Here is a 15,953-nt window from a genome sequence, read left to right as displayed (position 1 = left end):
CTAACTTGCTCTCAGGAAAGGAAAGTTAAGCTGAAGCTAACAGCAGCGAGGCCCTCCAGTCCAATAAAAGTGTTAGTAAAAATCTATAAAATACCTACTTTTCAGGCATAGGCAGAATCTGTTTAATTTTTTTGTCATTCATATTAAACAAAGGTTACAGCTACTTATTGGTTTATAAATAAGCTGAAATGAACAGAATTGTGGTAAATGATGAAACCCCAAGCCTCATGAGACCAGAAAAAGAATTTGGCAAAGGCTATGGCATCATTATATCATTAAAAAAGGAAGAAGTAGTAAAAGTGACCAAATTAATCAAGGATTTCCCTTTAAAAACAGAAAATAAACTTGAAATAAACAGTGTAATTGGACAGGATTTGTGTGTCCTTTTACATAAAATGGGATTAATTATGTCAATTTAAAAAAATTCCTACAACAATAAAGTTAATAAAGAATTCATCGGCAGTCTGAATCTGGCTAGAAGATAAACCTGCACCTATGGAATCAGCTCATGGCCTGTTCTGACAGTGCGGTGAAAAAGCTGTTTGCTCGAACATCTTTGCTTACACATTGAGGTTGGCAGCCTGCAGCTTCCTGAGACACAAAAAGCCACAGTTTAGAAATTACTGAAGACCTTAGCAAAAATACTGCTGATGCTTAGAGGCGCCACTCAACCACAAACCAGACTCACGATGCCAAAAGAAGGAAAGCAAAGCAACTTACCAGCAGCGTTACTTAAACTGCAAAATTTCATTAAAGACCTTCTACTGAAGTCTTGTCAATGCGGTGGCCATCTTGGCTACGCTTCAGAAAAAGGGTTTGAGATATTAATATACTCTCTCTCTCTCTCTCTATATATATATATATATATATATATATATATATATATATATATATATATAAATAATATAGCTGAGCAATTTCAATCTTGAAGCATAACACAGGAATAAATGAGTTTTGCAGGTTGCAATACCATAAGTGGATAAATCTGCTAGCCTAGATATTCTATGCTAGCATTTTTTTTTTTACTTTTTGCTGAACACAGCCGCCATATTGAGTGTCACAATCTCCTCCATAGATAGTATAAGTAGTGGGGTGCCATTATTTATCATCTCAGAGAGAACTTGTCAAAAATACTCAGTAAACCAATTATTTCATTGTTTTTTTTTTTTAGCACATTTGAATAAAAAAATCATTAAAAAAAACATGTGACTCAAACAGAGTATGAAAAATAGGTCTGTTCCCAAACAGAATAATGGAACCTGTTTTTCCAGATGAAAAAGTCTGTAAAAGGAAAGTCTATCCGAGCTCCATGAACTGAAGAGGGAATCACGGCTGGTGCATTTTTGCCAAACACCAATTCGAAACACATGCGGAAGACCAGACAAGACAACCGAACTAAAGAAGGACGAGAGGAACTACATTTTTTTTTTTTGAAGGATTTACAGGAATCATGATGTAATCACCAGCAGTGTGTACTAAAGGCATCTAAATACGTAGCGCTCGAGAAGTTTAGCAACCAGATTTTGTCTTGTCTAATGGATTTCACATATAGAATGAATGACCTTACTGTGAACGGTTTTTGCAAAAAGGAAATGAAAACACAAAATACACATACATGGATAAAAGTTGGTGGGCACCTGAAAATCAGATCGGTTTCTGCTTTTTGAGCGTCCAATTCCACATTAAGTCCCTATTTGCTGTAGCCTTCACTCTTTCCGGAGATGTTCCTCTGGATTTCGTTGTGTTTGTGGAGATTTGTGCTCATGCAGCCAGTTTGTTAACTCAAATACTGATGTAAAGTGAGTCAACTGGAGTGCAATCAGCGTTTCAATAGGGTTGAGGTCAGAGCTCTACAGCAGGCCACTCAAGATCTTCCACTCCATGTAAACCACATCTTCATTAAACTCACTTTGTGCAGGGGCACTGTGGAGCTGGAACAGATTTGGGTCTCCTAGTTTAAATGAAGGGAACATTTTATTCTAACACATCCGATCCGATCTGTTCGAAACAATTGTGTGCCTCCAAAATTGAGATGATAGTTTAAGGAGGAACCACATTTGGCTGGAGAATTCAGGTGCCCCAACACTTTTGTCCATGCCATACAATGTCTCTTCTTATTTCTATTTTGAGAGTGAGTCCTTCAATTTGTTGTCCTTCCTGAAAGACCCTGGAAATGTTCTACTAAAAACATCCCTATGCAGCTACTGCTCAAGCTCATCTTGGAAGCTAAAAAATACTCAAATATCCAGAATACATAAAGAGTGTGGGCTGTAAAAAATGAGTATGTGGAATTAGAAAAATATGACCATGCATATTTCCATCTAGTGAAATGGGACCACCATAGAACCATTGTAGAACCACTGGTGACAGGATGTACATGTTGGGTTTATATTACAATGCTCTGTAAACTGGATCTACTCAGAACATGTTTAAATGCTTTACATTTAGTTGACAGAACAAATACAATATAAAATTTGCTATAATACTAATAAATACTTGAATCCAATCCGGTGTATCATTCCTGCTATTATACACATCATGATACATGGTGCAGCAGAAACCATCATTGAGTATCCTGACATACTTCTGTCACGAGTTTGCACTGTATGCATAATGTCGCAACCGCTAAAACCCCGACCGCTGTGAAGAAATCATATCAGAATGCTGCAATGCGATTTTCATCTGACTCGGAAAGCAATGCGGCTTTTTGATTCTTCTTTCTGTGGAAGTCGTAGCTTCCCGGTGGGCGACGTGTTAAAGCGATCTGCAACGGCAAGCAGCGCTGCACTTCGTCAAGCCCCAGCCGAAAAACCCCGAGCGTGAACACGCTGTTGCTGGAGAGGTCAGAGGTCATAGACACGGGGCGTTTGAAACCGAACGCTGACCCTGACTGTAGCCTCCCCTGGAAGAGATTAGGGAAGTGTGTAATGGATATCGTGAAGGCCACCAACACTGAGGATTATCTCTCATACTCAGAGAGCAGGAAAAAAAAAAACCCATGCCAATATTCGAGGTATTATAAATCAAGGAATTACGCCAGATTGCTGAGTGCACGAGCGCGAGTTGCACTGCTGATTTTAAATGAATGCACATTCGTGAAATATAAAATTCAATAAATGAATTTCTTTTCAGAAAGACATTGTGATACTTTGAGAATTTATTAAAAGTGATATGAACCTAACATACATCCTGTCAGTAGTGGTATTATGGTGGTCCCATTCTACTGGATGAAGTTATGTAGGTTATATGGTCATTTTTTTTAATTCCAAATACTCATTTTCTTCCAGTCTTCACTCTTTATATGTTTTGGATATTTAAGTATTTTTAGCTTCAACTAACGGTAAGCTGTGATAGGAATTTTTGCATAGAACTTTTTCAGGGTCTTTTCAGGAAGGACAACTCATCCTACATTTTTAAATGTGTGTAGGGAAATTTTGGACAACTGCAAGACTCACTCTCAAGATATTGAAAAGATGACATGCTATGCTACATGGAAAATAGTTTTTAGACACTGGACTTTTCAAGCCATATGTGTTTCTTCTTCAAATTGTTACCACAAAAGTTGAAGGCACACACTTGTATCATACGTCTTTAGATTTGGCAACGTGAATTTTTCCATTCACTTAAATTAGGAGACCCAAACCTGTTCTAGCATGATGCACAAAGCTAGCTCCATGAGGATATGGTTAACATGGGTTGACGTGAAACATCTCCTGCTATAGATCTCCAGCCCTATGAATCAATTGGAACGTGGTCTGCATTCCAGAAGCCTCTTCACTTCACGTACATCAGTACCTGACTTTACTAAGTGGCTGAAATAATCTCTTGCAAGTCTCCAAAAACACACTCCAAAATCTAGTAAAACATTTTCCCAGAAGAGTGGAGATAATAATAACAGGATAAAGGATGATTAAATGTGGAATGGAATGCAATCTTTTAGTCACATGTCTGTATATCTATAAATACATTTTTGCTAAAATCTTACATATTAAGGTTGAAATCATGTCAGGATTTTTTAACAGGTTTTCACCTGAATATTTATTGTATTTGAGTGAAAAGCTCACAAAGAAGCACTAGATTTTTCTCACTGTATGTTAAAGTATTTGTGAAGACAATAATTAAACACATGGTGTAGAACATTCATGGGGCAATAATTAACATCCTGGAACTGTAATGAGGCCGAGTTATTAATACTATCCCCAAATTGAGTATTTCTGTTTGAAGTAAACCTGAAATGTTGTACGCACCAGAGCAATGTGCCAATGATTAAAAGGATTTTACACTCAATTGTAGAGAACAAACTGGAATCATTTCTAGCTGTTTACAGTTATATTTAATGTTAACATAACATCCACTGAGCAAATCAGTTCCTGTTCTTATGTATAAACAGTCGTTGCCTCACCAGCCTCTTGTTTTTTTTAAACGTAAAATAAAATAAAAAAAACAGCCATTTTACACAGAAATGAAACTAATATAGTCTTGAAAAATAAACTTCTAAATACAGAAAACTTCACAATATCGCAACTATTTTTACAGCCTGTGAATAAGCTCTTAATATAAGAATGTTAATGTATTAAAGAATGCAAGCTACACTACTTTCAGTGTCACAGGATTTCAGAACTTCAGATTTCAGAACTTTAGATTTCAACTTTAGAATTTCAGATTTATATTTCAGAACTTCACATTTCAACTTCAGAACTTTAGATTCCACTTCTGAACTTCGGATTTTAGAACTTCACATTTCAACTTCGGAACTTCAGATTTAAGAATTTCTGATTAATCAAAGCAGAGAATTCGTTAGCACTGTGGTATGAATGTAAAACAAAGGGTTTGTCTTGATAAATAAAATAATAATAAAACTAATGCATTATTCATAACTATTGCCTTTATTTATTGATTTTTGAAGATCACCTATTGTTCAAGATGTTGTACACTTGCTTAATGGTTAAGGCTCTGGGTTACTGCTTGGAAGGTCAGGGGTTCAAGCCTCGTTATCACCAAGCTGCCATTTTTGGGGCCCCTAAGCAAGGCCCTTAACCCTCCTAACATCACTGGAATATGCGAAAAACTTTTACTGTGCTATAAAGTACGTGTGACAAGTATAAAACTTTTTTTTTTTTCCTTTACTTGACAACTGGATCATATGGGTTTATACATTTTAAGTTAAATGGAACTTTTGCCTTTATTTTTTGCCATTATTATTATTATTATTATTATTATTATTATTATTATTATTATTATTATGTGACGTATAATGATTAAGGTGTAAAATTATCTTGCTTAACTTCAAGAAGAGACCGCATCAGACAGGAAACTGCGATGTGGTTCCTTACACAGGAAGTAATGAGGCTTTCTACTTCCTCTTTCTGTGGAATTCGCAGCTTCATGGTGGCCGCAGCAAAAAAGATTTGTCATTCAGATCCAATCCTATTCCTTATACACTGCGAAAACGCAAATCTCGCACAAGAAACAGAACATTTTTTGGTTCAACAATCGCAAATGAGTTTTTCTTTGATTTGTATTGCGCCTCCCTGCCTGGAAAATGCCTATAAATTAAACCCAAAAACGTGATAAAGAGTGTATAACTGTAGTGCAGCTCCAGGGCTCAGCGTGAATGGAGACTGGGCCTGACCATGTGGCTTGTGTTTCCTCTGAAGACTTCACTTCCTTTTGCTAAATATTGCATTCATTTTTGAAGGCTGTAAAGTTGTTACAGCTTAAAGTGCTGCCGAGCTTCGAGTACAGCGCAGTGTTAATGAGCTGTGTGCACTTAATGAGGCGCAGGCCTTCGTTATAGCGTCGTAAACGCAGCACGAATAGTGTGGACTTCCCTCAAGTTTAGAAACAAAAGAAAATAAATAAAGCAATGTGGAATTGGTTTGAATAATTAACAGTATATTGCATAAATTATAGCACTATTTAATAATTTACACATCTAACACTATGCTATAATCTATATAATTTGAATTATAATTTTAATAGAGTTTTTCAAGCATTTGGACTTTGGATATTCGTTTTCAGATGTAAAGTATTTAAAGATCTAAAAGTGGGAACGTTTGCCAGCAGCATGAATGAACTCAATTTTGAAATGAGAAAAACAAAGTAAAAAGAAGAAACGTTTATAAAGACACTCAATCGTACTTTAGCATGAGTTCCCAAATACTTACTGAGCTAAAACAACGACAACAACTGAAAATGAGACATCATACCGCTATTGTTGCAAATCCTACTTAAACAACTAAACAACGCTTTTCTACAGCCTGAAGGTCTGCTGAATCATGTCATTTTGGAAAACAATAAAGAACTTTTCATCTGTTTCAGTAAAAATCGTTCTATTTCATCATCATTCATTAAAAAGAAAAGTGTATTTTGTCAAATAAATACTGCCAGTGTGCTTTTATCTACATTTCAGCTGAATTCTGGACTCTGATTGGTCAGAAGCTGCCATTGTGTTCATTTCTTTCTAAAGTAACAACTCATTCACATAGCCTAAACAAAATTTATTAGTAAATGTCATCTATCTATCTATCTATCTATCTATCTATCTATCTATCTATCTATCTATCTGGTATGACTTTGGCCTCTTTGGGGCCCTTAAGCAAGGCCCTAAACCATTAACAGCTCAATTGTATAAATGTATAAAAGTTAGTCACTCTGGATAACGGATTTCTGCCAATTACCAAAAATGGATCGTATTGAATGTTGGAGAAGTGATATATTTATTTTTGGCCTGTTAGTGTACAAGCTTGCAAACCTTATTTTTAATTCTATTTAATTCACGTTTATTCCTGTAGTGCTTTTCACAATGAACATTGTCTCAAAGCAGCTTTACAGAATGTAAGAATTCTAGAACAAAATTCACTTATATTTAAATATGTGTATTTATCTTTAATGAGTAAGCCTGGGGCGACTGTGGCAAGGAAAAACTATCTTAGATGATACGAGGAAGAAAGCTTGAGACTCAAATAGGAACCTCATCCTCTTCTGGGTGATTTTAAACCATTAAAAAGTTACAAACACCAGAGATTGAGAAACATCATGAGCGTGTGTGATTATGAGTTATGACCTATCTACAGTCTTCAGTCAGTTGAAGTGACAGAACCAGGAGCTCTTGAACTCATAAATTTGCTCATCATCTGAGATCATTAAAGTTTTAACATTCTTACGGATTCATCTCATGTACTTTACTATTTCACTCATTTGACTCACTATACAGGTTCATGTCACATAATGTATACAGATGCAAATGTAATCGAGTTTATCCGGACAGGGGGTCAGGGTCAGCAAATCCTTCTCTGCTGGCCAAATCAGAAGCACTGACCTACATTTACAACTTAAATTCTAATATTTGTTAATGACATAGTATTAATTTATTCCCAACAGTTTATTCTCTTCATTTTGTAGCGTTTCTCTTAGCTGCACTGCTAGATTTATTGTCCAATCAGATTTAGTAAAATGGTTTTCACCCTCCATATGTGAAATTCCTCTCTCTCTGTAATGCCACTCGTTGTTATATTGTGTTTATTGTGTTTTTGTATTGTATTGATGGTTTATTTAATCGCGACGTGATAGTGGGGTATTAAGAGGTGGATTAAGTCGGATACGTCCCCACTGAAGGCAGAGGTACCAATTGCATGGCCCGCCACTGCAATCATTAATGTATTTACAGTAAAAGTGCCTGATGTGGTAAACATCCCATAATACTGCTTTCAAAAACTAAATCCAAGACTAAATTATCTTCTTTAAAAGCAATACAGAACTGGTGCAGTGAATCATTATATGGATTTTTTTTCTCTAAGTTTTCCAAATTAAACATTTTATCTAAAGTCCCCTTGAACATCTACTACAAGAAACATTCATGTTTATTAACCTTTAAGCATGAAATTCCTTTAGTGAAGAGAGAAAAAAACGTAGAGTCTGCACAACACCTCATTTCAGTTCTGCCAAGGGAACCCAGCAAGAGAGCCAGATAATAGGGCTGGAGTTTCACCAAAACCTTCTTAGGATTACACACTACACAGCGTCAAAGTCAGACTTCAGAGCTGGGAAATTAAACCCTCCAGATGGTGTTGGAGGAGGAGGAAAAACACCAGGTCTTATACGGTTAACAAGTGCAAATATAATTCAATTTTTTTTTTTTTTTTTATTGCTACCATTTTTACAAGCGAGCAACAAACTTGGAACAGAAATTAGAACGTCCCCATTGAAGCTGTAGTGCTTCAGATCAACTCAGAGGCTACTGAAGTACTTGTTCATCTACACTGAAACCTCATTGAAAAAAATTCAAACAATAAAATACTGGAGCTTCTAAAACCTTTTAAATGTATATATTACACATTACAGATAGTAATGTTTATTAATTCAAAAATTAAACATCCTATAAGGCTATATACAAATGTTTGATCCTATAACATCCATTCTTTTGGGAAGATGTTCCTCTTGATTTTGTGAAGATTTGTGGGAGATTGAACCTCAAATGTGTTAGTAAAGTCAGATAGATAAGTAGTTCCTAGAATAGCAAAGTCCACTAAAGGCAGTAGATCATTCTCATATTTAGCTATTAAACTGTGGAATAGTCTTCCTGACAGTGTTCGGGGCTCAGACACACTCTCCCAGTTTAAGTGCAGATTAAAAACATATTTTTAGCAAAGCCTACACATAACATACATCTCACATCATAACCTTGTGCTCCAGAACATCTGATCACATGCACATTATCAACTTGTGCTGTTAATATCATGAACAGCAGCTACGCTAATTCCTCTCCACTGCTTCTCTTTCTCTCCCCATCCCGAGGCTTCCTGAAGCATGAAGAGTATGGACTTTAAAGAAGTAGATGCCGAACTCGCAAACATCCTGAACCATCTAGAGACGTACCAGTGCCAATTGGATCCCGCTACATGTGTGGAGTTTTGACATTGGACCACCTGGAGTGTTTAAAGGCTCTGGCATGGAGAAGCTGTTGCTGGATCTGTGATGATCACAAATGTTGAGCTCAGTAGCTCCTACTTTGGTATAAAAGACTGTAGAAAGAACATTTACTTATAATCTTATACTCTAGTACTTATGTTAGTTCTCACTCTCCAGTGTTCTGTATTGTTGAAAGATTTATGATCAAACTCTTGATGTCACCCAGATGAGGATGGGTTTCCCTTTTGAGTCTGGTTCCTCTCAAGGTTTCTTCCTCATAACATCTACGGGAGTTTTTCCTTGCCACAGTCGCCACGGCTGCTCATCAGGGATAAATACACACCATTCACCTTAACTGTTGATTTCTGTAAAGCTGCTTTGAGACAATGTCTGTTGTGAAATGGGCAATTTAATGCTGGAAACCGTGTGGGTCTCCTAGTTGAAGTTAAGGGAAATTTCATGCTACCGGATACAAAGACATCCTATACAATTGTTTACCTCCAACATTGTGGTAGGAGTTTGAGGAAAAAACACATCAGGTGGAACCAAAAATCAGTACCCAAATACTTTTGCCCATGTGTCATCTTTTTTAGATTTTGAGAGCCAGTCATGCAATTGTTCACAATTTACCTACATGCCTCTAAAAACGTAGGATTCCCATGAATTCTATGCAAAAAATCTCTTTGGTTTTGGGTTTCCAAGTTCTAATTTTGTGGTATGGTTTGGGGAAAAACCCTGCAAGACTGGAAGAATCGGGGGTCCCAATATTTTTATTCATATTGTAGTGTATAGGAGTCAACTGTACGGTACATCTGAGACAATGATGATCCCGTCGGAAGCTTTAAATGAGAGCAGAAAGAGTTTAAAGGAAGAACACATTTAATGTATGCTTACATTTACTATTACTGTACAACCAGTTACAGGCATCAATCAAGAATAAGGGTCACTGTAGTCTATTCTGTATGGAGTTGTGATTAAAGCAACGCCCAAACATCTCTAATCTTCACCAATCCAAACTTCATGCACCACTTGTCTCATGCGAGTCACAACAATTTGCAGCACTCAGACATCGTGACACAATTCTTCAGAGATAATTACTACAGCATTGGGATTTAACAGTATTGAAATCTGCCAATCCGCCTCTCTTGCTGCAGTGTTTGTCGCCTGCAGGAGAAGGAGGAGACATTTCACAACGGTTACACATGCAAAATTGCTCAAAGATGCAATACCCTTCGGAAACACCACATTGTTGCTCAATTCTGAAGGACAGCACAGGCCTGAAGTCCCAGAGCAGCTCTCAAGGCCTTGACAGAAAAATGGAAAACGATAGCTCTTATAGAGGAAAGCAGATAAAAATATAATCCCTTCCACCTGTGGGTAAACCGTCGCTTTACCTGGGTGGTGTATAAACATGTGCATCTCTCAGTCTGCAAACACAAACACACACATGCAAGGAGGGGGATCCCACAGGAATCCCTGCAACAGCCCCAAGACCCCACAGAGACACTGTTTTTAATATGTGAGGCATTCTGAGGTAACAGGTTCTCTCTCAACAAGCTTGGACATCTCTATTTCCTTATATAAGCCCTGAAACCTGAAAATCCTGAACAATACTATACGAGTTTATAGAGGAAAAAAGAGAATGTATATCAGTTTTGAAGATGTGTTTAGATAAACAAATCTAATAAGACAAAACTGAATTTTGCTGCAAAAGCTATTCCATGGAGAAGAAGACTATACTGTTCCTGATATGCCAAGCAACAAGTTTGGCATGAAGCAAGATACACTTCCTATTTCTAACCTGACCAAAGACACCACATTCCTCATATCCTACAAACTCACAAGGCCAAGGTTCTTACAGTACATTCACAGTTCAAGATCTAAAGTCGAAGTAAAGAAGCCACTCACAGAAGTGGTAAAAAAAATTAAATTGCTTTTATTAGCAATTTATTCACTGAGAAAGCAGTAGGACATAGCTTTCAGGTGTCTCGCATATTGTCGAAGAAAACAATAAAAAGATTTCGCAAATGTTACGATTAAAACAGAAGTTGACCTTGAAGATATCTTTGAAATTCCAGGCAGCGGAAAACTATTAGATCTAGAGTTGCTCGAGTCTTCTTTCAAATCAAACTGCTAAACAATTTGCCAATGAAGTGGACCAGTTAACTTTAGCTATAGTCCTCAAAAAGCTGAGAAACCTTCGACATATATCCCACACAAGGCCCAAGAATTTGCTAAACTCAATGCTGAAATCAAACTGAAATGTACCCAACACTGTCAATGTCTGTTACTCCTTCATAATTATTATTAAAAACTGCTAAAAGTAAAAAAAAATAAAAATCAGCACAAGACAGTCAAGGTTTCGATAACAGGCATGACAGCTGCATGGTTTAATAAGCTTGTGATGCATAGAGGTCGACAGATGGATTTTACCAAAACTGGTAGCTAGGTTGGATCGTAACCAATAACTGATAAATTATTTATCAACCAAAAATGAACTTTACTACCAAAATAAAAAATAGAGAACTGAATCATAAAAAATTTGCTAAATATGAACATATTCATTTTTTCAATACATATTGAGAAAAATAAGACATGCAATCAAACTGTAACAACAAGTAAAACTCCAAAAAAAATTAAAACAGTTACTACCACCCCACACACACACACACACACACACACACACACACACACACACACACACACACACACACACAAAAATACACTTCAAATAAACAGCACGTGCCTACGGTGATTCGCCTCCAGAGGCCGCTCTCGTACTGTATAACACAACCCGGAAAAACTATCGGTAAGGATTTTTGCAGATAGTTCCAGTAATTGATAATCAATGTCAATTAATCAACAAAACGGATTAATTGGTTCACCTCAAGTTGAGAAACCCATTGCAGTCCCAGGGCCAGAGATAAAGAAAATCAAAGCAAATCGAAGCTTATTAAGGAGAAGAGGTTGGGTTAAATTGCAGTAATTCTGGGGTTAATATTCCTTAGTTGAATGCATACAAGTTTAAAAAGAATTGCTACAATTTTTTGGTGTCTTCTCTAATTGGCAAACCAGAATCTGGAAGTTTGTTCTGGCTTAAAGGTTCAAGAGAAGCAAAGTGTGGAAGAACCTTGACACCAGACAGACAATTCATAAATCTTCAGAGGCACTTTTTGGGTAAGGGGTTTGGCAAATCCGGGAACAATAGGCATTAGGCAGGAATGGAGAACTATAGATTAGAAACCAGTTCATGTCAAGACCTAGGGGTAATTTAGACAGTTTAAATCCCACAGTGGGGAAATAAACTGGGCAAATCTTCATGGACATGCTGAGTACATGTAAAACTCTATTTAGACAGTAATTCAAGTTCACGACAAGCCCTGGATCTGTGAAGCACCAACACATCCCACTGCGCCACCATGCCATCCCTAGTGGGGTATCCGTTCTATCCCACAATTCTTCCTTCTCCACGGAACAATTTATTTCTGTTTCTACCAGGTGCTGGTAAACGTGAGAAATTTCACTGCACTGAATTTGGGTTTAAAAGGTCTTTGGACTCAAAGTCCAACTCTATTACAGCAATGAGAAGGTCAGGAAAGAGAGCGGTCCTACAAGATGTAAAAATGATGTAATTATTATATTAACCAGCAGATTACAGGACAGGAATTTCTACAAATCCATCGCCAGCCCTTTCAACAAGCTGCCCCCGATTTATCCATGCCTCTGTGGAGAATTAGCCCACATAATACATCACGTGGCGCTTCTCACGAGCATACTGAGTGATATTTACATCCGTACTGCTATAGGAGTGAGAAATACGGGCAAACGAGTGACGAGTGATGCCTAACAGCGTTGCTGATCCCTCCCTCGGCTTTTCACGGCCACATGTGCAATTATAGACCAATTCCTCACCTCCGTGGCATAAGCACAAGATAAATACGCCTCGTATGGATTTCAAATAAACCATTAGCAAATAGCAAACCCTTTTATTTTCCTTCTATTTCACTCCCATACTTCTTGGATTGCAGCTAAATGATTCTTAATACGCTTTGAATTTTACATTCACTCCAGGGACTTGAAGGGAAGTTAAGAAAACAAAAGTGTACAGGTCTAATTTTGGGTAATCATAATTACCCTGGTCAAGCACTTTACTTTTGGACATATTGGAAGAGATTCAAATAGTTTCGAGACATATATATGATTTTTTTTTTTACACGAGCATATGGGATCATTTATGCACAATGTCAAACAATGGGCACTTTTAGAAATAATGGGTACAACCATCATTTCCCTCTGGCTGTTTTGTTAGTTGTAAGAGAACTACTCTATTAACTCAAAAAAATAATAAATAAATATAAAATTTAAAGAGAATGTTTATTGTTTAAACATCCCATCCCTCATTTAGTCCCCATTTCCTGTTATAATGAGCGCCACTCTTCTGAGAAGACGTTCCACTAGATTTTCTGGAGATTTGTGTGGAGATTCATTCGGGTGTTAATAAAGTTAAGTACTGATGTAGGTGAGATGAGGAGGTCTGGGGTGCCGTCAGCATGAAACATTCATCCCAAAGCTGATCAATAGGGTTGGAACTCTATAGCAGAAGATCTTCCACTCCAAAGCATGTGGAGCATATATTTATGGAGCTTTGTGCACAGAGAAATTGTCATGCTGGAACAAGTTTGTGCCAATACTTTTATTTATATACTGTTTATCATAGGTGAAGTTACTCTAAATCCCCAATTTTCAGATATAAAATTATATATTAACATGAACTTTGAACAAAAGGTGAATGAATGAAGTAAAAGGTCTAATGATGTTTATAGTTTGTGGCCTTAAAAGTGCTGAATTGTGTCAGTATAACCCCTGGTATGTATCAAGCATATTGGTTAAGCTAAGGCTGGATGATATGATGATATGATATCGATACTGTGATAAATAATTGCACGATACAATTTTGTGAGATATTGTCAGTATGGTATATCTACGTTGAAATATGAAAAATTTGCGAAATATTTGCAACAAATTTGCGAAATTTAATGCATTTCAAAAAGTTTTTGATATGCATTAAAGCATGAGTTTAATAGTTTTTTCTTCTTATTATATTCTTATTTTTTATTATTAATTACAGGTTAAATACCACACTTACAACAGTTCCGTCCACTTTTTTTAAGCTTCAAAATATCGTGATAAACATCACACACATTCTGACGCGATACTTTTGCACATATTAGTCACTTATCATGCATTATATCTTGAAAAATAATAACCGGTAGCTACTTAAACTCCACCAGTTTGGTGTTTCTCATGGTCAAAAGCCACGTGTTTAAAATTATCTGTCATTTTGTATAATCTACTTCCCTCAAACACACACACACACACACACACACACAGTGACCCAGTAACACCTGCCCCAGACTCCAGTCAATTCCTTTCCTTTTCTTCATTCACTCGCTCTCTAATCTCTCATCTATTCCCCCTGCACTCCTGCATGTTCTCACATTAACTCCATCTAAAAAGTTCTCAACTTCTTAAAAAAAAAAAAGTCCAAGACTCTCTAAAAAAAAAACACACCCAGGCTTCTAAACATAATCACAATACTAATAAGAGATAAGAAGTTCTTACACCCTTTCAGAACATGCATTTCTGCTGGTGTTTATTTGCTTTTCAGTATCTCATCATCCTTACCATGCCATCATCTCCTTCCTCCTGCTCGTAATCATAGTACTCATGGCTTGATTGGAAAGCGAGGTTCGCGTAGAGCAGCGCCGAAAATGCAAACCACACTGATATTCCCAAAAAGTGCATCTTAAAGAAAAGAAAAAGAAGAATCTCAAATCCCTAAAAAGAAATATCCGATCGGATCTGAAGCCCCAGTCCGGAGCTCACTCTCTGGTTTCTTGGATGATCAGTGGATCAGCGCGTTCAGACATGTGCATGGAAGTAATCCGAATCTTTCTTTTCACGCAGACCTTCAGAACATATTTTGGTGATGATGACGGCGATGATGCAGCTGGTGCTTATGACGACGAAGAGAAGGAGGAGGATGAGGAGGATGATGGTGGTGGTGTTGATGCGTAAATTGTCCCTTCGCACCAGCCACGTTCCCCGCGGTCCCCTCGCGCGCGCTCGGCGTTACTACGAAGCTCCGTCTACGCGTCTCAGGGCATCACGTTCAACATGCCGAGTGTGTTTTTCTCTTCTTTTTTTTTTTTTTTGCTCTCGTTTTGTCCGCGGTGTCCTCTCCCTGTGTCCGTCTGTTTCTGTATTTTATCTTTCCCCTCTTTTCTTTTACCTCCTGCTCCTGCACTTCCCTCCGTCTTTCCCCGAGACTGATGCGCTGCGCGGCGTCTCGCGGAGAGAAATAGGAGCCGAGGCACGCGCCCTGTTCCCACCCCGCCTCCTGTGCGCGCGACCACCCATCAACTTTTATACACACACACACATTTTATATCTATCTATATATATATACACACACACACACACACACACACACACACACACATATATATATATATATATATATATATATATATATATATATATATATATATATACACACACACATACATACATACATACATACATACACACACACACACACTGTATATATAATATATATTACTGTATACACACACACACACACACACACACACACACACTGTAAACATCTTATGAAATCTCAAAATTCAGTATTTTAGAAAATGTAAATATTACTTAAAAAAGGAATTAGTACTTTTAGCAGTGATAAAACACAGTGGACCAACACCAGCAGATCACACGACTCCCCAAACCACCACTGACTGTGTAAACTTTACACTGGACCTCAAGCAGCTTGGATTCTGTGCCTCTCCTCTCTTCTTCTTTCAGACTCTGGAACATTAATTTCCAAATGAAATGCAAAATTTTATTTCCTTTCACCTGAAAAGACGACTTTGTCCCACTGAGCAACAGTCCAGTCCTTTTTGTGCTTTGCCCAGGTAAGAAACCTCTGACGTTGTTTCTGGTTCAGGAGTGGCTCGACACGAGGAACGTGTCTGTTGTAG

At 37.4% G+C, this 15,953-nt stretch overlaps 1 protein-coding gene across 1 annotated transcript in view; it reads right to left on the bottom strand.

The window, feature by feature from the left end:
* Positions 1-15,277, bottom strand: part of vegfc (vascular endothelial growth factor c) — a 64,270-nt gene extending 48,993 nt beyond the window's left edge. The window contains exon 1 of the mRNA XM_046862231.1: positions 14,596-15,277. Within this exon, the coding sequence (XP_046718187.1) occupies positions 14,596-14,715 (120 nt within the window). The 5' untranslated portion in view covers positions 14,716-15,277. The remainder of the gene's footprint in view (positions 1-14,595) is intronic.
* Positions 15,278-15,953: the final 676 nt, after the last annotated feature.

The sequence above is a fragment of the Silurus meridionalis genome, chromosome 2 (genome assembly GCF_014805685.1).
Source record: "Silurus meridionalis isolate SWU-2019-XX chromosome 2, ASM1480568v1, whole genome shotgun sequence".
NCBI lineage: Eukaryota > Metazoa > Chordata > Actinopteri > Siluriformes > Siluridae > Silurus > Silurus meridionalis.
Note: the sequence above shows the minus strand (reverse complement) of the source record. Positions and strands in the feature narration are given on the sequence as shown.